At 37.3% G+C, this 27,432-nt stretch overlaps 1 protein-coding gene across 1 annotated transcript; it reads right to left on the bottom strand.

Annotated features, from left to right (window-relative positions):
- Positions 1–275: 275 nt before the first annotated feature.
- On the bottom strand, positions 276–26,167 carry LOC140160828 (COMM domain-containing protein 8-like). The gene is made up of 5 exons (XM_072184139.1): positions 26,039–26,167; positions 16,730–16,885; positions 15,136–15,291; positions 13,219–13,374; positions 276–797 (listed from the first exon to the last, which is right to left on the bottom strand). Exons 1-5 carry the CDS (start codon positions 26,141–26,143, stop codon positions 774–776), a joined length of 597 nt encoding a protein of 198 aa, XP_072040240.1. The 5' UTR covers positions 26,144–26,167; the 3' UTR covers positions 276–773.
- Between the last annotated feature and the right edge of the window lie 1,265 nt (positions 26,168–27,432).

The raw sequence follows: 27,432 nt of genomic DNA on the forward strand, positions 1-27,432 counted from the left end.
TTTCCATCTTGAAAAATAAAGGTGCTTCAAGCAATTGATTAATCTACATGCAGTACGTGTGAGATTGAAAGAGTGAACTGATTTAATCGGAAAAGTACCTCTGACTAGGTTTTATAGGAGTTCGTAAATGTAGCACGAAAGTACTTTATAGTGATACAAAACACACGCATCTGTCACTTCATATTCTTTAACCACTGACATCCTCATATTGTTATTAATTGTCTCATATTAAAGGCCTGAATATAGTTACACAGTTTGGTACAGTATTCTAAAAACTCAATGTTCAACCTGAAACACAGGTCCATCATTCTGTTTAATTTCACCCTCTGAAAAACTTATATTCAAAAAATAATCTGAAAACTCAAATAACCTGATCACCATGATCACTATTTATTTTATATTGTATTTGCTATTGGCACCCCTACCACTACTATAACCTGTGAAGCTCATTGTTAAGTTTTGTTAACTTGTCGAGGGTAATCATGGATTGGGTAATGTTACTGAAAACTACTGCATATCGTGTACATTTATTTTTTAAGCATTGTCTTTCAACAGGTATTAAAGTTCAACACAATGTAATGACTTTTCCGAAGCCATATCACGTTACATAATACGGTACATATGACTGATGATTTACTAAACTTTTATAACATTTACACATTTACATTGATTATATAAAAATAGCAATACTCTTTGGATATAATATCAGAGTTAAAATGTAGGTAATCCTGATGTCTTCGTCCTCGAGGTCACATACTGCCAAACCAGCTTCATCAAGATTTGAGTTGCAGTAACGCCTAGTAAAATGTAAAACAGATACAAACAGTTACAAATAAGATTTCATGCAAACATTTTTGTAGTAAGAAGTCTGCTATGGTTGATTGCTAGATCGTATATTTTTGTTAAAGTATGTCTCATTTTTAAAGTTGGGTTCACGTGGTAGATATTCTCATAAAATCAGAGGAAATGTCCTTTTCAGTCATTTGATTCCACACGTAGAGAAGGAATGTGTCCTGCAGGAATTATTGACTGTGGTCTAAAATATTTGATTTACATTGTGCATCAACCCTGCATTACAACAAGGAATAACACAACAAATTTGGTTTGCACACGTTTTAGAGGTAGCTAACAATTTATGCTAAACAAAAATGCTAAATATTTCTATCTAATACTCCATATGTGACTACATAGTTGGCAGTGGTGATACAAACCCACCCTTTTTATTTCAAAACCACCCTTTTTATTTTATACCCTTTATACCAAAACTCCGAAACCCACCCTTTCTAAGTGTGGTTACTAAAGTGGTTATGATGGTCCAGGAGGTGCAGATTTGCATCCAAAGAGAATAACATATTGAAGTTTTAGATGACCAAACACTACAGAATGGGATTTCATTGTTTTTTTGTGTTTCATTTAGTGTCATTCAATCGGAAATTTAAGTAAGCTTTGAAATTGCAATTGTTGACTTCTAAACCCACCCTTTTTATCAGTGACCACCCTTTATATTTAGACACACATTTTAACAAGAATTTTTCAAACCCACCCTTTTAAGCATTTTGTGGACCTCTCAAACCCACCCTTTCTAAAGCGTGGGTTACCAACAGTTTGACATATCTTTCACAAGGCAGTACTCCACCTAAACACTTGGTTAATATCTAAAAAAAAACCCAACTTGGAATGGAGCGTCAAGATTAAGAAAAAACAAATTTTTGGAAAGATGTTTTTTGTTATGATGTACCCCAGTGATGATGTACAAAAAAAAGAAAGTTGCCAAAAATTCACTTTTTGTGATTTTCTACATAATTGTTGTTTTTACACCAATTCTACATCTTAATTTTACACCTTGATGTCTTGCCTTCAAAAAAATGAATATTTTTATATGTTGCGAAACAAAATTAAGAAGTTATATAGCACTTTTTATTCAAGCATGTCTGAGAGCGCACAGCTGCCTTAACCTTACCCAGAATAAGAATAGGTTTAATATTCTGTAGGACATCCAAGCACCAACAAGATGTGAAGCAGTATTCAATGAAAAAATAGAGAAAGCCCCCCCACCAATTTTTTTTTAAACAAGCAAGTAACACCAGTGGATCTTCAAACTGTATAGGTAATATAATACAGGCTTTGAAACACTTATCATCCACTAATCAAGTAGCATCAGAAAGTGACTGACTACTGAATCATCTGTAGCAACATGACATTTATAGAACTAATGTACACAGTTTAACTCAGCATGGATAATTTAGCACAATAGCAGTGTAATATGTAAAATATTACCCTAGCCTACATTTAAATTGGGTTAACACAAAAGGGGAATAAAGACTGTTTCAGATGACTCATTTCTGAGACAAACAATCTATGTAGAATGATACTCCGACTGAAGGAGGAGACATCTTGTTCCCATGATTTATCAAAATATAGGTTAATTTGATTTAAAAAAATAAAAGACAAACTTTATATATAATTTGCAGATCTATGACCTTTTTAAAAAAATATTATATGTAGCACTAATGGAGTATGGAGACTGGAGTTCTTACATTTTGTTTTATGTAGTTAATGACCTATTACAACACAAATAAATATCCCATTAATATCAGTCTTCCTGGCTCCCTTGTCTGCAAGAAGCACCGTAAAGATTGGAGTTACCTTCAAGTTAATGCTCTTAATTGACAATTGTTGTAATGCTGCAGATTCAGTAAAATGAATGGTTAAGTTGTAACCACTTTGGTTTCTTTAACCATGCATTGCCAGGCTGCAGCTCAACATGTCCTGAATTATCTATAGGGGAATAAACTACACTCAATCCACACCTTTCATTTTAATGCTCATAATATAAAGAGTTATACGAGGGTCATTCAAAAAGTTCTACCGCCATCATGACATCTCTGTTATCTTATGTGCCAGGATATTGAAATTACCCATGGTTATATACTCTTAAATCTTGGCTACAAAATAAAAGTTATTTGATAATAATGGTTGTTAAGATGTGTTGGTTTAAGTGAATACAGATTTGGTACATCAGAAACGGTCTGAAAAGAAAGGCTAATTTTGATTAAAAAGGTCGCCAACATCTATGTGAATTGTGAAAATCATTACAGATTTATTTCTGGAAATGATTGAATTGCTTTATTTTTGTTAAAATAATTTAATCAATATCTAATGCTTGCAGATACTACAGTTTTACTGTGTATCGTGATCTCTGCACAACAAAACCGACACATGTTCAGAATAGCCCACAAATTGACCCTTTTCCATAGGTTGTTGACTTTGATCGGGTCAGCACTTGTTGGTTCAAGTCATATTAATTGGTTCATAAGTTAAAAACAAATATGTCTTATGCACAGTTTTTGTATTTTGTAATCATATATACAAGGTTATTAACAAACTGTTCATTTCATTTCCATGTTAAGATGCATCCGTTGCTTAAAATAGGACATAATTACAAATTACTCTGGTCAAAATCTGACAAATTTCACTAGCATTTGTGTATCTGCTGAACCCTTTGATGTTTTCTTCTCATATAAAACATGTTTCATTTTGTTTTGAAGTCTCAAAGTATGTCAAGGAGCTCAAATACGACCAAACTTTTTATCCTGAGTAAGCAGTTGGACAACTACATCTTGAAAACATTTTTATTTTTATCCAAAGCTACAATATGATGCTTACTGAACTTTTGGCTTCCTGTTTTTAACCATTTCCGATGTACCAAATCTGTATTCGCTTTAACCGACATATCTTAACAACCAAAAATCACATTTTCATCAATTTCAAATAACTTTAATATTGTAGCCTATAGATTAAAGAGTATAAGTATGGGTAATTTCAATTGGCACCCAAGATAACAGAGATATGATGATGGAGGTAGAACTTTTTGAATGACCCTCGTATATGCCTTATTGATAAAACTATTTGGATAAAATAAATCTGGATATATAATCTGGGTAATAAAGGCTAAAACCACTGATCACAGCCATTTTATGTGTGGGATCCAGATAATATAGGATGCAATGTGCAAATTTATACACTCAGAATGCTAGTAAGTTGATGGCTATTGTTAAACAGGACCCACTCAGTCACTTAATTAGGCACTGGAAACGATCAAATTCGGTGTTGAAATTAGCAAATTTTTTAGTTACATCTTTTCACTTCATGATCAATTTTCTCGGTCAAATGAAAAGCAATAATTTTCATTTCTTGTAAATTAAAAAAAAATACAATGCTTGGTACTGTATATTTTTTCACACACTTATGTTAAACTTAGGTGTGAAATTTAGACTTCTAGTGTAAGATTTTTCGATTTTCACAGGCTTCAACTTGCCCCATGAACTTTTTTGGGATCAACGACACAAATAAGAATCCCATTAACGGCAGCCTCCCTGGTTCCCCTGTCTGCAAGAAACATCGTAAAGATTGGAGTCACCTGCACATATCTAATGTTGTTTATGTTGTAAAGCTTACTTGTGTTAATTTCATGTTTACATGTATGTCAAGATTCAAAATCCAAAAAGCAAGTTCTGCCGATCCAGCAGACTGAATGGTTAATTTTTGGTTAAAATGTAATGAGCAGCCTTTTTTGGTTTCTTTAACCATTGCCAGGCTGCAGCTCTACATGTCCTGAATTATCTATAGGGAAATAAACTACACTCAATCCAACCTGAACCTTTCATCTTGCTTGTAATATAAAGAGGCTTATGGATAAAACTAAACAGATAAAATATAAATCTGGATCATAAAGGCTAAAGACTTCTGATCACAGTCATTTCCTGTGTGGGATCCACATATTGACACACTTTATTTGCCAAATAAAAATGTATCAGGTCTGAGCCAAAGTTTAATAGCAGAGCAGGTGTTTTCTGGCATATGGCAATAACAATAAAGTATCATCCTGTTCCATTATTCAGATCACACCTATAAGTAGTTGAATTTCTCCAATATAACTCCAGTTATATCCACATCAGTTATGAAATAGGGGAGGATGGGGGAGAGGTTGACTAAAGCCTTTGAATGTCTATACAAGGCGGTTATCAAACCACAAGTCTTGGCTGTTTTCGCGACTGCCTGCTGTTGTAATTACTTTTGGTAGCAGAAATACCTGCAACAATCTATTGGACCAATTGTGAAATTTGACCTATATTGACCCCCAATCTTTGACCTTTGGGGTCATAAATGTTTTAACATGTGTAAAATGTCGTAAGGATAATTCCTTGAATTTGAGCTTGACATTTGACCTTCGACCCTTTGACCTTTGGGGTCATTAATATTTTAAACAGGTTTAGAATGTTGTAAGAATCATTATTGTTGAATTTGTGCATAATTGGCCCATAAGTTTGACCTTTAAAAAGTTTGACCCTAAACATCCAAAGCTCATGCTTTCAATATGTTTGAAATGCCGTAAGGAAAATTCCTCTTGAATTTGAGTCTGAGCTCTATTGACCAATTTTAAAATTTGACCTTTGACCCCTAACTTTGACCTTTGGGGTCATAAATATTTTCAACACGTGAAGAATGTTGTAAGAATAATTCATGTTGAATTTGAGCCCAATTTTGAAATTTGACCTTTGACCCTAAACTTGAGACACAGTATAGTATGTGTTCAAATTTAAAGTAATAGTTCTAGATATGATGACTACTTTCATGTTGCTGGGAAAAAATCAAAACTGTACACTTTGTATAGGCAATTACTCAACTCAAGTGACAAACAGCTCATGTTGCTTGATTGTGTCACATTGGCGATCCACCTGTCAGACTCTTCAACACTGAAGAGGATATTGACATCACTTACAGGTATAAGACATACCACAATAAACAAAATTGATGTTGTCCCCAATTTCATCTGCAATCAGCATCAACATATTATGTGGTGAAAAATTAATGATTAATCAAAATGCAATTTGAATGGTTTCAAATATTGCTTTACAACTGACGCCAAGCGCCACTTGTGGCGCTTGGCGTCAGTCGAAGTGGCGCTTGGTAATTTTAATATTTTTTTTACATAAATCTTGAACAAACAATGGGTGAACATACCCAATCTGGGCCTTTAAAAACCTTAAAATCCATGAGCTTCCGGGGGCACTGCCCCTGGACCCCCGATAAAGCACCACTGCACCTTAACCGCTATGCATACGCGCTACATCGCAGAGTCCTCCCTTGACATGTTGGCACTTCATGATCATTAAAGTTTCCCAGTTGGCACTTCAAATAAACTAGTTGAGAAGGCCTGCTTTACAACTATTAACGTGAATGCACTTTTAAAGTTTTTTTTACAATGTGTCATTCAAATTTGATTAAAGAGTGCAATAAACTGCTGTTATGCTGTTAAGAGTTTCCTCTAAAATGTGTTCACTAAAAAAAAAAAAAACCACAGATAGTCCTAATGTATTTCTTTTTCAAATTGGGAATATATTTTGTTTTATTATAATGAAACATTGTTCACTGTTTCATACAATTTTAAACACTTATCAGTTGATTAAAAAGGTGTACCCTTTTAATGCACCATTATTTTTTCAGATTTGATAGCAAGTGGCCTATATAATATATATTGACTGCCACATCCCACTCGTTAATAATTTGCTTTTATTGCATGTAGAGACTATCATAACTACAGACTTGACATTTAATATGGAATATTTGTTCGCAAAATTCCAAGACTGGTCTGGAAGGGGTCTGCATAAACCACACAGGTTAATAATTTGCTTTTATTGCATGTAGAGACACAGGTTAATAATTTGCTTTTATTGCATGTAGAGACTATCATAACTACAGACTTGACATTTAATATGGAATATTTGTTCGCAAAATTCCAAGACTGGTCTGGAAGGGGTCTGCATAAACCACACGGGCTACATGTAAATATTAATTAGGGTGTGTCAGGAGATGGTGTTAAAATAATTGTTTGATAGAAAACAAGTTTAGATTATGGTGCTCAATATACTGCTCATAATGTAGTGAATTTGCCTAAAATGGTGGATTTAGGGAGGCTGAATTAGAGCTTTGTTGGGGACACAATTTCGGACTTTATGCAACATTGTTCCGTTATTGTCAAGATTATAAGGGTTTGAGGTGATATTTCCTAAACTTCGTCAGCAATTGGCATTAATCACAGCTGAAATACACTCGCAACGTACCAACTTTTTTGAACATATGGAGCTTAAAATATGGCTCTTAAAAATGGTACGTACTCAGAAAATTTGAATGGCCCCCTGGGGTCAAATGGTATAAACTTATAGTACAAAAGCAACTGCTCGGATTCCTGGTTCTCCAATGAACTCATGATGTTTCTTTGTGTACAATAAGTTGATAACATTTGTCCCAGAAGGACATTCACAATTTTTGAGTGTGTACCACTTTTAAGAGCAATATTTTTAAAGCTCCTCCCACTTTCAAAAATTGTAGATTACAAGTACCTGTCTGTTCTGATGAACGCTTATTGGTATTTAGGTTCTGCAAATATCACCTCAAACCTCAATAAATTTGATAATATCAGAATAAAGTTGCTCAAATTCAGAAATTTTACCCGCACAAAAATCAAATTATCATTATCATTATGAGCGCCATAATTAAACTAATGGAAAGCACATTTTCTGTCAAACAATTATTTTACACCATCTCCCGACACACCCCAATTAATATTTAGCCTGTGCGGTTTATACAGACCCCTTCCAACCCAGTCTTGGGATTTTGCGAACAAATATTCCATATTAAATGTCAAGTCTGTATATAAAAGGTAGCATTCATATCCTTAACATAGTGCTAGGGCTAGGCCTAAGCTCGTAATTATTCTTCCCGGCCCACTTATAAATACTTTTCACCTCCTACATGACAGGTACAAGACCTATGAAGTATATATGATAATTAATTCTCATTGAAATGATATATAACAAACAACTCCAATGTTAATATCCATTAATCTGGCAGGCTTTCCATTTTTCTTTAAAGGTGCATTTAGTGATTTGCCAAGTCTGAATATTCTTACATTCATAATATTATTCATAATAAAAATAATGTACAAGAGGCAGGTATTGGTTGATTCAATGTAGATAGCAAAATCAGGGTGTCATGCCCCCCGCCTCCGATTTTTTCCATTGGGGAAGGTCCCCTCTAAAATTGTTAAACCTAAAGCAATAATCGTCATTTGCATATTCCTTCTTAGCCCAACAGACACTGTGTTTGGGGACAAAATACATGAAGGTTAAAGTGCACGATTCTGCACACTTTGCACACAATAATGGCCCATCAAAATTCACCTTCATTTGGGGCTAAAATAGTCTGAAATTTAAACTTTTACACAAATCTGTTATCGAGTAGAATTTTCATTGCTGACAATCGTCAAAGCAATACACTAATAAAGTTAAAATATTTAGTTCAGAGACCATGTTATGCGTTGTTAATTTACATCAAAATATTCCTGTCAACAACACATAATCAAACCAGTAACGAACGTTACAAAATGAAGTCTATTAATTCACCGTACCATTGTCATCTTGTGTTCAATTATTCTTTTTTTTTTAAACCCTAAAAGGTTTTTTTTATGGTAAATAACGGTGATAAGCTTATATTTCTAATATTTTTAATGACAAGTCTTTGTATTTGTAGACAATTAGTCCATGCTTGTCCGCAATCAGGAAAATCACAATATTGTCGACAAGAGCCCCCAGTAAAACTGGCACAAAATGCTCATCCCCCTAAAATTGTCAAGCTTACGCCACCAATGGTCTTAATAAATTGTGCTTTTAGAATACTCACCTCAAGTGTAGGAAGACCTGAATTCAATCCCTCATACAAATTAGGTCAAAAGGAAGGCACTTCAGATTTAACAGCTAGCTTCCTCACTTGAAGTAAAAATGAAATACTGACAGGCACTCACGAATTGAACAAAGTTACAGTAACCACCCATTACCGGAAATGCCTTCCACTACAAGTTAATATGTTTATTTGCCCCTAAAGTAACCAATTATGTAAATTGTTCATGCACTCCAGAGAGGTTGCTGATTGAATTACGTATGGAACTACTTCCTAGACATGAAGAAGTGGATCGCATGGTTACATTTTCTAGGCAGGAAATCTCAGAAATATTGATTGCTATGAGGTATAAAATCTAGCTTAGAGCATATTTAAGCATGCAGTGCAATATCTTTGCATATAAATAGGGTAATTCAAGATGCATTTCATAGCGATGAATAATTCCCATTTTAAGGACGATATCTAGACTTTTATTCAAATGCAACCACAAACATGCAATTCTGCACGTACTCGCGTAACAAACCAATTGTTGATCACCAGAGCATTTCCATTGCCTACTTTTCAGTCTCTTTATTCCACTAAAGCCAGTAGACATTAATGTCATCTGGGTAATCCCATAATATATCAGGCCCTCTTAGGCAATAAAAAGTCAGCATATTCCCGCTGTTTAGCCACCATTTTCATGAATGTTCTTTATTTCTGAAGTATATAATGTACCATACTTGAAATGTCACACTTTTCCTTCCTTCCTTCAATAGAGCTTCACATCACTCAGTACATAAAGGTAGGGGAATAACACAGTGTTAATAATGCAAATTCCCTCACCATGGTTCTAGCACTCTTGAAGCTGCCTCATATCTTAAAAACAAACTTTTAAAGTTGCAAATGATGAAGTATGTTACTGTCAAACACTTCCCCCATAAAAACATACTTTAGCCACAAATCTAGGTTCTAGTACCGACTTCCATTATTGATATTTATGCAATTAATAAAATTAAGGAAAATAACCAACAATAAAACCTAGCCACCTCCTCCCAGATCACAAAAAAAATGAAGCAGGAACCAAGGAAACTTTCCCAGCTGGCCTTAAACCAGGGCAGTTTACAAACAAACCAAAAAACAAATACCTCATATAAATAAACAAATGTCTAAAATTGCTTCAAAGTAGACCTATAAAAAAACAAAATGCCTTCCCTTCTCAACACACACAGATGAACAGTTGAAACATACATCAATAGCTCAATCCATTTGTTTCACATCCAACATTACTCTGAGCTGCACATCCTCCATGATTGGCTAACAAATATTACAAATGCCCCACCTATACAGAGCTGCAAACATTCCTGTATTCAGGGAGATGTACATGTACAATAATCAGGCAAATATTTAAAAATTACATTACAATATTTTAGGTAAGGACCTTAATCAGGCAGATTTTCAAATTTGTTCATCAGCACCAGTATGTGTTTGAAAAGAACTTTTTTTTCAGTGAACCGTCTGAAGAATCGGAGAGAGTTGGCAGCCTATAAATGCATATTTTATAGAATCACTCCATGATTTTGTTAAAGTATGTGTGTGTGAAGCTTATATACTGCCCTCTTTAGACGATTTTCTCCATAACATGAAATGTAGAAATATTCTCCATAAAATGAACTGTAGCAATTTTTCTTGTTAGAAACATATTTTTGTGGGACCTGAGAGCACATTTGACATATCAAATTGCATTCTGAATACAAAATATCCTTTTGATATCAAATAATTTTGATTTGTTTTTGTAACTTGTGATATAATTCAAATTTTATGGCAAATAATCAAAATTTAACAGTCCTCAAAGTAAACTAAATCTAATAACATGTACATGTACTAAAGTGTACTCTCCCGACGAAATGTCTTTCCGCAACCCCTATAACTGCAGAAAATGTAAAATTGTAATGATACTACAAATGGAAAACGTATCAAACCTAACTGTCACTAAAATATGAACCCTTTAATCAATAATATAGTCATAATTGCAGGAACCTAGAACCCTCATTTATTACAAAAATAAAAAAAGAAATAATATCCTTATTTTGCGGTAAATTACACAGTAAAATTCCATTGAAAAAAGTGGCGGCGCTGTTTTATGAGGCTCATTATGACGTCAATACCCTCTTGCTATCAAAAAGTTATCATGATCGACATGCAGTTATCCCGACTGCACTGCTGGTCATCATCAACAAAGTTTGATACAAACGCTACTTGGGTTCGGTTGTTATTATTATCTTGGTGTTTTCGGGCGATTGTCCATTGAGCCATTAATCTCCCTTTTTCTCAAATTATATCGAACAGATGCCATGTCAATATTCAATAATCTTACAATTTCACGATTAGATTTTCCTTTACTATGATATGTTTCTATCATTCCCTTCTGGTGATCGGTAATTTTTGGCATTTTGAGCCTGATCTGATGTTAGAACTGAACAATTTTGGAAGTCGAAATTCAACTATAATGCGCTGCTAGATAGGAAATCCCTGTAGTGAGGCTGCATGATATTAACTGAATGGAAGTTAACTCTTTTGGATTGTGGCAAATAACATAATCGCATTACAATTACTAATCCGTTGTAATCGGGGGGTACCTTTATTCCTCTAGTATCACAATTCATAACCTTGATCATTTGTTATGCATCACATGTTTTAAAAAGAGTTCTAATACCCCAGGCGTCACTGTTGTCATGGTGGTCGTCCCAAGGACTGACGTCATAATTAGCTAATTAAGCACAGCGCTGCCACTTTTCCTATGGGGATTTTGTACAAGTTTTTCATGAGATCATAAGAAAGTTTGTTTCGTTATTTTCCAGCAATGTTTTGATGTTGAAAAGTTGATTAAAACTGATTAAAGGTACAGATGATATTGAAGTAAATAAATAGCTTTAAAGTTAGTATTATTTACTAAAAATTCAACAATTGTTAACTGCAGAAAGACATTTCGTCAGGAGAGTATGTAGCTGGGATGAAAAAGGCCTACATTTTTTTGTTGTTTGGGGAAAAAAATTGATATCTTTAATACGAAAGGTCAAAATTTAAATATGAGATTTATACAATTTATTTTGAGGACTGTTAAATTTCAAAAATAACAATTTTTAATCATTTGCCTTAAAAATTTATTATAGCACAAATTAAAGAAAATCAATATCAGTGATAGATGAGGCTCGTTGCTGTTTAGATGGAAACTTATGGGTCTATTTCTTTGGAAGACAGATCTAAAATATGGGGTCTTTGGGTGACAGAGCATGTGCTGGTAATGGGGTCTTTGGTTGACAGCGATGGTGAAAAATGGGGTTTTAACAGCCCCCCAAACCCCCCACCCCCCCCCCCCCCCCGGATTTCAGCACATCACATCAAAGCTCCCATTGGGCACCCCATTCCTTTTTTAAAGAAATCTTTATTAAAATATGTGGATGCATATTATTTAAATCAGCCAGCAGTCTTTTAATGAAACTAGATTAATTTTGACTGAAACAACTTGAGCAAGTGACTGAAAATGTTCTTTTAGAATATACAGACCACGGTTTAGAGTGAAGTGTCCAAGTGACTAAAATTGTGACAAAATATTGACAAATGGGGATGAAAATTTGGCTTTCCCCCTTCACACCGAAATCCTAACTACACTACTGGTCACCTTATTTCTATCACTGCCTAACACAACCATTTCCCCCACTAAAGTAAATTTGTTAATACTTCTGTGGTCTGTGCTGTATGTTGAGTGTCCACAAGCCTATAACCATGCATAGACAGGGGCGTCGCTAGACCAATATGATTCGGGGGGTGTACAGTATGGTTTGCCGACGGAATTTTTTTGTAATTTGTTGACCCCAAATTTTTTTAGCCAGGACGGCGCTCAGAAATCTACAAAGTGGGGGTTCAAAACAATTTTTTTAACTAGTAACTACTATACCATTCACAGTAGGTCTATTACGTTACAGCAACACAATTACGTAACACATGATTAATCTGTTATATGGCTCTCACAATTTGCCTACAATAACACATACCTTTGACTACATTTGCCGACAGTCACATGGTTCTGCCGACAGCAGTCAAATTTTGCCGACAAAATTGTGTATTAGGGGTGTCACCCCCATACCCCCCCCTCTGGCGACGGCCCTGTGCATAGAAGCGATAACCAATCATGCTGGATGGCTGATCAACAGCCATGACAACAAGACTGTTGACCCATTGGCGTGATCAATCATCACTATCTCAAACCCAAACCACAGAAGTATTAAAAAATTCATTTTACAGGGACTGTCTTTTGGAATTTGCAGGAGAGCATTAAATAGCTCTTCTGGGGCTTTCAAAGAGAGCTGTTTAGAGCATTTACAATAGAATGTAAGAAGAGAATGGTCATCAACTCTCCTAAATCAGATTTTGAAGGAGAGCACTAGACAGCGATTGCTCTTGCTCTCCTAAAAAGGCAGTCCCTGACTTTATACATACTTTATTAGCTGCATCTAGTGACTGGATGAATTGTTGTAATTCCCCTCTGTCCATTTCCACTGACAAAGCCTTGCTTTCCTCCCCTTGCATAAGGTCCAATTCAACAGCAACCAAGGGTTCTTGAACAGATGAGATCTTATCACTGGAAACAGCTAGCTGCAAGGCAACAAAATATTTAAATATCTATTTTAATTACTTCAAAATGCAACACTACATACAAGAGGGCTTAAACAAGTCACTGTAAACCCACATGAATACTGTAACTTATATTTCTCATAGTTTGGAACTTGCATGTATACTGTGAGGCCCTAGACATGGTGACTTAATTAGTGCTTCACAATCAGCATGATTGCCAGGGTGCTGAAAGTCTACCATCACCTTTTTGTCATGTTTCCTGGTCTAGTACATTACTGTGAAGAGCAACTTAATTAGGGACCTTTTCATGCACATATGATGAGCCTCAGACAATGGACTATATGCTAGCTCAGCATGGATTGATGCCATGCCCGCCTCACTGTCACTACTCAATGCAATCCATATATAGGAGGGCAATTTCACATCATAGAATATCATGGAGGATGACCTCAACTGAGTCAACTCAGCTCCCACCATATTCAACCTCTTAGCCTATAGTTTGATCAGCCCTTTATTTGGCGCACCTTGTAACATTATGAATTAATATCAATATATTTTATTTTGAGAACTGTCTTGTGACATCTCTCACCAGAAGCATCACAAGTTATTAATTGAAGTCCTATACTTTGTCTACTTTCTTTAACTCGCAAAATATGGACCATATACAGATCAACTATATCACTCTTAACTTCGGTCTACTTTTCGGCGTAGTGGTAACGCCTAAACAATTCCCACCGATCACGAGCTGATCAAAGTATACCCTATTCCATCGGATGTTGTATGGAGAGGTATACTCAGATCTGTTATGTGAGCTACTCCCCCTCACATCACTTGCTGTAGGCTCCCTGATCCAATGTCTGCAACAGGAGATCATTTTTCACATATGGAATGCCATTCCTGAACATTCAGTAGTGAACCAGGATCATGGTTGCTTGATGTATATAGAATTGGCTTCATTATTAACTGAATGCAAACTATAGATGGCGCTATTTATCCTAAATCATATTTCTTTATTTGCAAGGGGTAGGTAATTAATACTGCCATTAAAACAGCTGGAATAGGTGAAACAAGCAACAAGGAAATTTTATAAACATATTTTATCAAACAATATAATTAAAGGAACTATTTACAATATTAAAAGTTTGAAACAGTAATTTCCATTAACTAGATAGTGCCACCAATTTTGTCATTAATAGATACATATTTTATATAAAAAAAAGCTATAAAAATGCTATAAAAGTGAATAATTTTGTAAAACAGGGAAAATTAAAGTTGAGAATGACTCAAAAGCATCTGTATACATTAGCATGATATCATATTTAGCTGTTTTAAGCCTAAAATATAGTTGTACATGATGTTTTGTTTGAAAAACTAATAAATGATCCCATCAAACAACCGTGGGATATGCAGAGTTTCAAGCAGGAGGTAAAGCGTTATCATTGGCACCACATCCAATTTGGTCCTATAGAACTATCGGTGCCCGGTTAGGTACCAATGACTCTTTACATCACTCCCTGGAGATGTAATAAATTGTATCAAGCATAATAATTAACAGTTACATACTGCAATTGTTTTTCAATTAAATAAAAAACGAATGCACTGTACAAATGTTGAGGGTACGATAAAAAGTGCCATTGGTACATCTTCGGGCACCAATAGTGGACCAAGAAAGGATGTTGTGCCTGATCCGTCAGCAACTGATGTTTTAATGCTGTTAATGCTCTTATACTAGCTTTGACATAAAATAAATATAGGCCCATTATCAACTTGTTGATATCCTACCTTGACTTTCCAATCAAAGTCTTTCACATAACACTGTGATATTGTAGCGGTTTCAGCAAGCAACATATTTCTTATCTCTGTTTGTCTTACAACAGCGCACTCAGCTACATTGCGCTGAAGATTATCTGGAAGAGCATCTTGCAACTCTGACTTCACCTGCCAAAACAAAATATCAGCCATGACATGGTAAGTTATCAGAGGGCATCAGTTTTGAAAATTTTACATTACTTGTATGAATGGCACACCTAAGGAAACCGAGACTTCTGGAGAGCTATAAACAGCTCCTTAATAAAAGCCCTGTTTTTTTATGCAATGGTGGATCTGGAGTGAAATGCAAAATTTCACCTACATTTCACCTCATCCTTGAATTTTAATTACAAACTTACATTCCTGCCAATATCCTTTAGTTGGATTATGAGCGTCAGTCAAAATGCTGCTATTAGACCCTTTGATTTTTAGTTTCTCATCAGATATTTTCAGAAAACAAATGGTAAATTTTTCATTATCCATTATAATTAAGTTTCAGTATCAGTCAAAATGCACAATTACACACAGTCCGCATGCACCAGAGGATGTTCTTTGTGAAGTGAATTCAGATCGCTTTAATTTACGAGTTAAAAAATATGCACAAATCAAAAGGTTTTGACCAAGAAATACAGCATGTAGGTTTGATTTTTGAAAAAGTACAATAAAATTATAATTCAAAACACGAGCATGGATTTCAACACAGGCGACCAATAGGACTCTCAAAATCAAGTGCAAATGGCTTTCAAAGTGTACCGTATTCATTCCAATAAGCGCCCATGCCCCAATAAGCGCCCACCTAGGGTATTTTCAATTTGCTAAAGGATACCATTAATGTTGAAGTGACAGAGAGACATCGATACAGTGAAATAGCTGGAGGGCTACAATCCTGTGTAAACTTGCATTTTCTGCATCAGAAAAGCTATTAAAACATCTCAGAGCCCTTTATAACATATGTAAAATTGTCTTTAATAAACGCCCCTTACGAAAAAATTACGGAAACCAGGTATAAAATAAGCGCCCACCCAAAATGACTTTGTTAAGCGCCCTGGGCGCTTATTGGAATGAATACGGTAACTGTAAACCTAAACCTTTTGACTGAACATTATTTTAGAGAATAAAAGATACTTGTAGGAATTCTTGTTTTGAATATACATTGTATTCTTAATAGTATTTGTCTATCGTGTCCACAGAATTAGAGAAGGAGAACCGGGACTCCCTATATGGGGAGAAAAATTGGGGGTATTCGGGTCCTTGCCGACGGTGCACGGAGACGACTCGGGGAGACGAACGAAAACAATTCTGCGTCTCATCTGAAGCGTCTTGGTACTCGCGTGCAGGTCGCATCAAGTGCGACTCTAAAATGCGCTCTTCATCCATGTCGCGCTTGCATGACAACGAATGCCTCAAGTGCATTCCGAGGGAAACCGAATACCCCCAATTTTTGCTCCATGCCTATATCAAGATGGCGGCCGAGTCCCGATTCTCTGTTTTTAATTCTGTGATCGTGTCATACATGTAGAGGTTAGTCAGGTCAAAAGATAAACAATAAATCTAAATTAGTACTTGCCTCTTCTGATGACAAACTTCGTTTGGCAGAAGATTTGATAAAGTTTTCGTAAGTAGAGACTACATCGTACCATTGGTCAATACTCCAAACCTTGCCGTAATCTTGATATCTTGGTCTGCAATGTCCACACATACCGTCAACTACTTGGTGTAGAAACTATCAGGAAAACAATTAAAGAAACTTTTCATAAAGATTGGTGAAAATTCATTTCTGTACAGTCAAATTTGAATACAGTCCAACCTCTCTTATCTGGCCATGTTTAGTTCCGTTTTGTTTTGGAAATTCCTTTTTGTCCAGGCGCACCTCTTAAAGTTCATGGGAGTTCACAAAACACTCTCCCAACAACGTCAACGTGTAAACACAAAGTTTAACCTCGCACATAATAGTCACATAAAGTTACACGACAGAGCATCAATTTGGGAAACTGGCAGAATATCAATTTCCCATGCATAAGGTATCTATTCTAATCTATTTTACTAGCGCTATGCATGTTGCCATAAGGTTCAAACATTCTATTCTTGACACTTTGTGGATGCGAAAAGATTTTTTTAATTTGGGCTAATACTATACATGTACAACTAGACATTTCAATTGAATGAATACAGCCTGACAATGACATAGCGTGACGATACTTTGCCTATACATGTACACTGTGCAATGTACACCAGCGTGTGAAACTGTGCAACTACATGTATATCAACATGAACCATGCCAACTAGGGATCTGATTTTCGGGTAATTTTGTGCCCGGGTACCCGGCGCATTTTTCGGGCGGGTAACCGGGTACCCGAAATTGCAATTTTAATTTTTTTTTTTAATTTGGTACCGGGCAGGGAATTTCCTGCCGGATAATAGGATTATCGGGCGGGACTCGAATTCCCGGGACTCACTCACACCCTTAATGCCAACGCACTGATAGGTTTGCATTGTATTTTGTATCCAAGGTTGTGTGTTCGCGTTGTAGTTTGAAATAAGCATTACGATTGCGGTTGGATTGTTGATAGCAGTGTTCAGTTCTAGTAACTATATATAGTCCCAAGTTGCTGACCCAAGTATAGTCATATAGATCATATAGATCCCTGTACTAAATTTATTGGATGGGCAGTGATAATTAATTATTTTTCACCACAAAATATGATATGAAAACACGGGTGAGCAATGTATGAATATATGGATAGGTCAAACAGGTTGTTAAATGTTAATTATTGTCAATAATAATATTTTGCGACATAATGAAAACATTTAACAGGGTCATAATTTCGTTTAGCTGTGCGAGAATCAATCTTGATTCTTGCAGAATAAATCTGGGAATCATTTGATTCTCGCAAATCAACTTCTGTGTAAACTACAAACTTTTGCAGGAATCAACTTTGATTCCCGCAACTCTGTTTACGAGAATTGATTCCCCGATTCACGCCGAAATTCTGACCCGATTTAATACTGGAAACACCCCCGGGAAACATGGCACTTCCTACATACAACGATCAATTGAGAAAAAATTTAAGTTTGTTTGTTTGTCTGTTTACCCAGGTTGGTCCGTGAAGGACACATGTCCATAGACCGTTCCAAGCTCATACTACCGGTACATAAAAAAGCACAAGCCTGGATAGCCAGTAAGCCAGTGTAGGCTAATACAATGCATGCTGGCCTTGATAGCTTTGATAAACAAAGCAAGAAATGGAAGGAAACAGAAAAGGAGAAAGGAGAGAAGGCTACTCCCAAACACAATGTACAATTTTACTTACTATAGGCCTTCCTTCCTTCCAATACTGTGCAGCTCTCAGATGGCTGAGAATAAACGCACAGTGTGTGTGTGCATGCGACGCATGATATGAGACTATAGTGGAAATTCCAATTGAATGAACGCAGCTTTCAATAGCATGACGATTTTTGCGTACACTGCGCGATGTACATCAGCGTGTTCGACTGTGCGTGAGTAACGTAGAAATGAATCCAACCATGTCATGATTTTGCCATCGTACTCGTGATTGGTTAGCATTGTATCCAAGGTCGTGCGTTTGTGATGTAATTTGAAATGTGATATATATGAGCGCGGTTGGATCGAGTAAGTGCTGAAATTTGCGTCATTCAATTGGAATTCTAAAGGTGAATTCAAATTTGCCACCAAAAAAAATCATATATTTGGGTCAAGTGAAGTATAGACAACTACATTTATATGTAGGTTTCCTTGACAACCCTTTTCTTTTAAATTTCTATGTATCTGCGTTCTGCTCGTGAGAAAAATTACCTTTTGTTGACGTTTTTACAAACAAAATTTTCGATAACGGGTCATACTAGGATTTCAATTATTTATTTAGAAGTTATAGTACATGTTGTTTTGAGGAATAACAAAGGAAGTTTTGAGTTTTATTTCAACTGGTGGTGTAGCCTACTGTAGGAAGGTGAGTGAATTGAATTCGTAATGAGGTTTTCTTGTTTCAACGATCCGATAGTCATGATATTAGGATACGAGACGTAAGGTCTTTATTAATACGCATGCACGGCAGGGTCTTAGCTAGAAATTGAGAGTTGACCGTCATTTGAATAAAATTGGTTGTCCTAATTTGACCTTAAAAACATTTACCAGATGTATACATGTAGCCCATTGGGGGTTCAAAGAGTTCAAATACCGGTATGTGTTGATATGGCCTTGTTCTACAAATCTGGTCTACTAAAAGGTCAATTAGCTTCTCAACACATACAATTTATAATATAGCATGTGTCAAAGGCATTAATTTTGCCCGTCCTAGGAGCAAAGTCCCGTCTAAAATGACGGCCATTCGGGTGGCTAGCTAAGACACTAGCTGATGCACGGTGGTGTTCTTGAAATCATCTAGAAACGCTTAATTTGCTGGTATCGTTTAATGCTGGTTTCATACTTTCTGCCGCTTGCCGCTGAGCGCCATGATGCTTCATCATGCCGCTCAGCAAGACTCCGAAATCGCATGTCACGCATGTGTAAAGTCACATGTGTAAGGACATCAGTATCAAGCTGCTCATTAAATATTCATGAACCCGACCCCCAAATAATTCCCATTCAAACGCATGGGAAACTGAAAGTGCATAACACCAACATTCGACTTACGACTATGCCTACGGCAGTTCCAATAATTGAAACTCCCGGCTCCGACCGGGAGTTCCAACAGGTGCTGTGTATGTGTTTGTATACATGTGTTTAATGTGCATTCACATACACACTTAGCCGTCGGTATGAAGAAATCATTGCTTCAAAAATGATTGTAAATTACACATTGTGTAATCATTTTTCACCCGAATATTGATATGAAAACACAGTCTCAGAGCAATGTATGAATATATGGAGCTCTAGGTGAAATAGGTTGTTAATTATTGTCAATATTAATATTTTGCGACATTTATAATGAAAAGAATTAAAACTGAAGACACCCTATGGCACATTCTACAACTTGAGAACAAGTCCTCAAACGTCATGAACGTTCGAAATTTGTAGTTACTACAACAACTACGTCTACGCCTTAGTATACGCATACATGTACGGGTACACCCATCGAATGTGTGTCATCAGCCCTCAGATCGGCCCTCAGACACACACATACAGGCATAGAGTTCTGCAGTAGCATGTTTTGTTGTCATTTTGTGTAATGTTTACATCCATGACAGTTCTAATACCATCATCAGACAACTCAAATACAAAGGATATCAGTTGGCAATCTTAATGTTATGCAATCAAGTTTACAACACTATCACTCTTACAATGAGCAGAAAGTCAATGAGGTACGCAATTCAAGGACCAATATTGATTACCTGAAGTGGCCTACTGCAAATGACCAGATATAACCTTTCTCATTTTCATGTTATTTTGCAATAACAAAACCATGTTTTCCTTGATTTTGGTATGAAATTGAGCAAATAGAATTAATTGTCATGTCAATTTGGAGTTATAAGGGGCAACTAAAACTGATATGAGGTAAGTTTTATATGTTTGGAATCTGTATTGCCTATTCTGAAGGAATTATTGCCATGTAAACAAACCATCCCTTGGCCAATATGGACATGGTGTACAGCTATTCAGTACCTTGTTTTCCATGGGTGACTGTAGGAACCTAGTCTAGATTATTGGTTTTCCCTATAGCCGTGTACTCGCTGCGTAGTCCCTAGCGTCCTAGTGAGTAGATTTTCTTGCAATATTTGGCCTATTTACCTTCAAATTTGATCCTTACATGTACTTTGATTCCAGAACAATATCCAGCGTAGCAAAAAAAACATTTTTGGCGTTTCTGATCGTCACGATGAAGCATTTTTCTGGACAAAAATGGTTGTTCAGTTCTTCGTCTCATTTGTTTTTGTCGTAGGCAGGTGGTAGGTTAGTCTCGGCACCGGGCTCGGCACACACTGTATGTGTCTATAGGAACGACGGCGTTAGGACCGGCGCAAATTGGCTGTGCAGAGATTGATGCTGATCAATGACGTATTTTCACGTAATTTAATCAACCAGTCCTTCAACTGCTTACGCACGGTCATCGGGTTGTGCTTGTTCCGCCATGTTTATTGTTTCGAGATCAGGGCCTTGGGATTTAGGCTATTTTATTGGAACCAAAACAACAGCGGGAATCGTGTGTTAAATCGACATAGAAAAGAAGAAGAGGGATCAGCGAAATTTACTGTCAGCCCTCTGGTCAAACCTTTGTGCGCACGCAGCGCAGTGAAATTTGTCCTTTTTCATTCGTGATCATTTTTGTTGGACGTGGGGAGAGAGGCGGCTTCTTAAATCATCTTTATTCGCCGAAATTCCAAATGATATTGCGTTTCAAGAATTTGGTAAGAATCCTAGTTAAGTTTCTGATTCTTATATGAGTACAGTTTTATATGCATCGTCCAAATTTCAAAGAAATTTGTTAAAATGAAAGAGCGGCGCAAAGTCTTAAGCGTGTAAATCACATTCACACACAAAATGGGAAAAACGAGTCTCAGTGGACAAACGGCGTCCATGAGACTCAGCGAGTCTATAGGAACCCATGGATTCGATCTAGTACAAGGAACTTATACGATGTCCTCATTCACAAACTGATACTATCTATCCATCGTATAAGGCTATTACCTTACGATAATGTGCTGAAGGAATATTACACAGTCAAGAATAGGCTCCATCATTTTTTTTTTTTGATCCCTCCCAGTCTCCCAAAACATCAAAACATCAAAAGCGTTGCACATTTACTTACTTTAAAGATTGTCCTTTTTCACATAACGCAGACAAAGTAGGGCCAACTTACCTAGAAATGGTCAAATTTTGGCAAGAAATATCTCTGTGTAATCCTATGCAAGTCCCATATCACATCGTTATTGGCGATCATGATTTTTTTTTTTTCTGAAGTTTGGCTGGTACCCACTAGCGTCATGCATGTGACGTGACACAGCTAAAATAATCGACCGGAAATCGGGGATCGAAAAACGTCAACAAATTTCAAAACACACAAAGCAGTAAACTTAATGGCGAGCGGTCCGAATTTTGAGCCATACAAGTTTACGTGGTGAACTAGATTCGATCCATGCTTTAAAAGATCGCGTGAGCGTAGTTATCCCCGACGCTAGTTTTCATCAGCCTAAATCTCTTATGCTGCTGTGAAAACTCCCCGCTCGCATCATGAGACTTGACATTGTTCTCGTCTCTTTATTATTCGTTGTTGGATCTGGCTTACAGATCCACCAAACCTGGATGGAACATATGCCTGATACTCTTCAGTATCAACCCTCAATGTCAAATGAGATCAGTTTAGTTAGTCAGAATTATTTTGACCACTTCCGGCCCTATTGGGAGTCCTAAGCAACACAGGACCCCAATCTTTGAGGATTACGAGTTGTAATCGGCCGTGGCCGTATTTCCATACTGATGCTCGCACGTGCAGGTGACTTACATCCCAATCCAGGTCCCTACACACCAAAATTCCCATGTATGATCTGCAGCAAAGCGGTTAAATGGAAGCAGCGTGCGCTAGGGTGCGACGGGTGCATGGAATGGTGCCATTCGGATTGCCTGAACATGGACCTGTCAGTTTATGAAGCACTTGCCAATTGCAGCGTCTCCTGGATTTGTATTAAGTGTGGACTGCCAAACTTTACTGACTCATTCTTTAGTACATCTAATGTCACCGTGTCCAACTCATATTCAATTTTGTCAACTGATTCTGATTTAGAAACCAACACTAGCCACGCTAGTTGTAATAGCTCTGGGCCAAAAAGCCCTCCTCTGGCGGCATCCTCGCCTAGAGCGACCAGTGGTGTTCATATTAATCGTACTACTCCTGGCAATAATAACAGGCCAGCCAAGCGTAGTAACCTGAAAGTGTTAGTCATCAACTTTCAAGGTATACGGGGCAAGATTTCTGAATTGGCTTGTTGCATAGACACCAATAACCCTGATGTCATCATAGGGACAGAAACCCATGTGGATTGCTCCATTAATAGTAGTGAATTGTTCCCACCACAGTACCAAATAGTCAGAAAAGACCGTGACTTTGGTTCTGCTGTTAGAGGGGGAGTTCTGATTGCAGTTAAGAACAACCTCATCGCCACTCACAGAATTGATCTCGATTCAAACTGTGAAGTTGTCTGGATTTCTATCTCAGTCCAAGGGATGAAACAGATCATTGTTGGTGCTTTTTATCGATCGCACCAATTTGGTAACACCACTGAGTACTTGGACCAACTTAGGGATTCGCTCAGCAAGATCAAAAGATCTAATCGTAGCCATATCTGGCTTGCTGGCGATTTTCATCTTCCCGGAGTCGACTGGGATTCTCAGAGTGTCACCCCTAATTCCCAGTATGTTGGACTTTCCAAACACATGCTTGAGATTGCTGCAGACTTTGGCCTTGAGCAAATGGTCACTAAACCTACTCGAGGCAAAAACATCCTTGACCTATTTTTCACCAACAATCCAACCCTGGTTGAAAGGTTTTCACTTATCCCAGTTGAGTGATCATGACGGTATCCCCATGATCATAGTCAGCTCTAAGCCCAAGGTGATCAAAACCAAGCCTAGAAAGGTCTTTTTATATCAGAAAGCTGACGTCAGTGCCATCAGAAATGATCTCAAGCAGTTTAGTGATACTCTGACTTCTAGTGATCCATCATCGTGCTCTGTGAGTGACCTATGGGCTGATTTTGAGAAAGCGGTCAAGAATTCCATGGATTCCCACATTCCGACTCGCATGGTCAGCAAGCGCAATCTGACCCCTTGGATAGGGAGGAATATTAAGAGACAGCTGAAAAAGAAGCAGCGTGCGTTTCACCATAAACAGAAAGTTGGGGACCAGGAATCTCTTGATCGCTTCCATGATTTGCGCAAGGCCACTCAGAAAGCTACGAGGAAGGCTCACAGAGAGTTTATCAACTCTGTTTGTCTAGATTCCAGCAAAAAGTTCTGGTCCTTCATGAAGAATTTGAAGACCGACTCTGTTGGCATATCTACCCTGAGATCAAACTCAGGTGTTCTGGAATCTGACAACCATGACAAGGCTAACATTCTCAATGACCAATTCAAATCTGTTTTTACCAATGAAGATGACACATTACCAACATTAGGACCTAGTAATTATCCCACAATACCAGACATTCAAATTTCACAAGAGGGCATCATTAAACTCTTACAGAACATCAAGATTCACAAAGCCCCAGGGCCTGATGGTATTCCTGCCTATATACTCAAGGTTGCAGCTGAGGAGATAGCCCCGGCATTATGTATGATTTTGAAAGATCCCTAGAGTCTGGCGAACTACCACCTGATTGGCTTAGTGCCAATATTAGCCCGATTTTTAAGAAAGGAGACCGAACAGCTGCCTCGAACTATAGGCCCGTCTCTCTCACAGCCATATGTTGCAAGGTCTTAGAACATGTCATCCATTCACACATCATGCATCATTTTGATAAACATTCTGTTCTCACCACAAAACAACATGGCTTCAGACGCAACCACTCATGCGAATCACAACTTTTATTAACAACTCATGACCTGGCCCTTTCACTAAATAACAGACAACAAACTGATCTTGTAATTATGGATTTTAGCAAGGCATTTGATACGGTACCACACAAATCGCCTTCTCCTTAAATTACAACACTATGGCATTCGCAATAACATTCATACATGGATAGCAAACTTCCTTAAGCACCGTAAGCAGAGGGTCGTTGTCGAGGGTGAACACTCGGCTTGGACAGATGTGTTATCTGGCGTTCCCCAGGGCACGGTGCTAGGACCTTTGCTATTCCTCGTATATATCAATGACTTTCCACAAAACATACAGTCTGAAGTCCGGCTCTTTGCCGATGATTGTGTTATCTATAGGCAAATAGTTCACAATCATGACCATGTTCAACTCCAGGATGACTTAAACACACTTGTCAAATGGCAGAATGATTGGCAACTACATTTCAACATCCAAAAATGTTTCAGTCATGAGGATCACCCATGCACGTTCCACTAAAATGTTTGATTACAAACTAGGAGACAGCATTTTAGAAGAGACAAAATGCCATCCCTACCTAGGAGTTGAGATTTCCAACAATCTTTCATGGTCAAATCACATCAACGCAACACATCATCTGCAAACAGACAATTAGGATTTGTTAGAAGGAACTTATACTCTTGCACCAAACAAATCAAACAAAATGCCTACATGTCACTTGTACGTCCCCACATTGAATATGCCAGTTCAGTGTGGGACCCCATCAAAAGGACCTAAGTAACAAAATTGAGATGGTGCAGCGTCGCGCAGCGCGCTTTGTTATGAATGACCACAAAAGAACTAGTAGTGTCACTAACAAGGCTAGAGAGGGTCTCCTGCCCCTACCGGTCGACGACCTCCTTCTGCCGGTCCAACGTCCTTCTAGGCACTCCCATCAGAACTCATATCAAATTATAACAGCAAATAAGGACTGCTACAAGTACTCGTTCTGGCCAAGGACAGTACAAGACTGGAACAAACTACCCTACCACATCACCACGATACAAGACTCAAAAGAATTCAAGAATCAAGCAACCAACCACCTAAAGCAACTACAATAAATAGCATTCCGCATGTGCACAACCATTTCCTGTTCGTCTGGCTTCACCTGAAGCGTTGAGCAGTATTGCTACAGATACAGATACAGATACAGATGCATGTCATGCATGTGCATGTAATGTACGGGTACATTAATTTTACTACTAAGAACATTCATTACATTTTAAATTAAGGGCTATCGCATAGCCATAGTTATAATTATAATACACTCAGAAAGTAAAATAATATTATATTCTCGTCAAATCTGATGGCAAGACTCTATATTAACTTACAGAATCTACAATATCACTGGGACATTTTTCCAGCATCCGCAAATTTTCTACACTGTAGGTCGCCATCGTTATTAGTGTGTTGACAATCTGATTATTCCTTTTCATGCGGCAGCACCACTATTGAGCAATTCCGGCTCATCCCCCCTCAGTATACACATCGCTAATAGGCCTAGGCCCTACTAGTAATTACTTTGTCAGCAGAGATAGGCCTACTAACCCTCGTTTCATCTTTTCTGTTTCGGGAGCATGATGCAGTCATGTCTACAGTAGAATTCATCTCGACCTTTGCAGGACTTAACCCCATTTAATAAAAGCTATTAAACCAAGATAACACTCATTGACAGCTCAAAAATCGGATCTTCTCTGGCTGTGCACATGTGACTGTTTTCGTGCGATATCGCAATAAAGTTTGTATTGAGCTTCAGTTGGGTAACCGATTATAAAGGAAACGAAAGGAAACAATGGTATATGTGTACTTTTGTTCACGAAATGAGACAATGGCGTGCTTTTTGTAATAATGATTGTTGACTTAACACGGTTTGAAAATAATTTCTTCATATTTTTGGTGTTATCTGTCGTTTACATATCCTTCCTAAAATACAAAATTACGACCCTCTCCAAACACCTAAATTAGCTAAAAATTTAGGACATGTTACAAAACTATATTGTCTAGAATTTTAGAAGAGTACTTTTAATATTGGCCGGTTATTTTTCACACACCAGCGACGTTAACTAGGCAATGTAGGCCTACTATTACCTATAACATTAACTAAAACACCAAAGTACGAATATTTCCAAATCTAAATTAGCTAAAAATTTAGGACATGTTAAAAACTGTATTTTCTAGAACTTTAGAAGAGTAGGCCCTACTTTTAATATTGGCCGGTTATTTTTCACACAGCGACGTTAACTAGTCATATCCCCATAGTTTTAACGTGGGGCTATTTTGTAGAGGTCACGCGTCAATGGGAAAGAGCACTGTGTAGGCCTATTGTGTATAGGAAAACGGACAGTAACTGCAGTATGGGTCTATTGTTCAGAAACGAAAACGCAAGGGATTAAGTAGGATGGTGTTAGTTGACTTCAGCTTCATTGTTACGTTTGGGGCATCATGCTTCTCATTTGAAGAGGTAATATAGGCGAATCACACTTAGGCCTATGTCTGTCAATAAAAAGGTTGGATAAGTCAATAATATGCAACACTGGCGTCTCAAGTGGGCAATCTTACTCATGTCAGTCATTTAAAGGCGTGTTTCGTGATCCTAGCATCCTCTTTTTATGACATTTTTCAGTACATATCCACGAAATAAGCCTATTCCCAAAATGTCAGTTGATTCCGATTTTGCGTTTGCGAGTTATGCATGATTATGTGTATTTTTACAATGCTCCATAGA

The sequence above is a fragment of the Amphiura filiformis genome, chromosome 9 (genome assembly GCF_039555335.1).
Source record: "Amphiura filiformis chromosome 9, Afil_fr2py, whole genome shotgun sequence".
In the NCBI taxonomy this organism is placed as follows: domain Eukaryota; kingdom Metazoa; phylum Echinodermata; class Ophiuroidea; order Amphilepidida; family Amphiuridae; genus Amphiura; species Amphiura filiformis.

What these genes read in the sequence shown, in the direction of transcription:
- LOC140160828 (XM_072184139.1), bottom strand. Translation starts at nt 26,143, where the DNA reads ATGAAAAGGAATAATCAGATTGTCAACACACTAATAACGATGGCGACC. An exon ending in CCAGTGATATTGTAGATTCT is followed by an intron (nt 16,886 to 26,038) that starts GTAAGTTAATAT and finishes TTTTCCTGATAG; the next exon opens with TTTCTACACCAAGTAGTTGA. An exon ending in GAAGTTTGTCATCAGAAGAG is followed by an intron (nt 15,292 to 16,729) that starts GCAAGTACTAAT and finishes TTGTTTTGGCAG; the next exon opens with GTGAAGTCAGAGTTGCAAGA.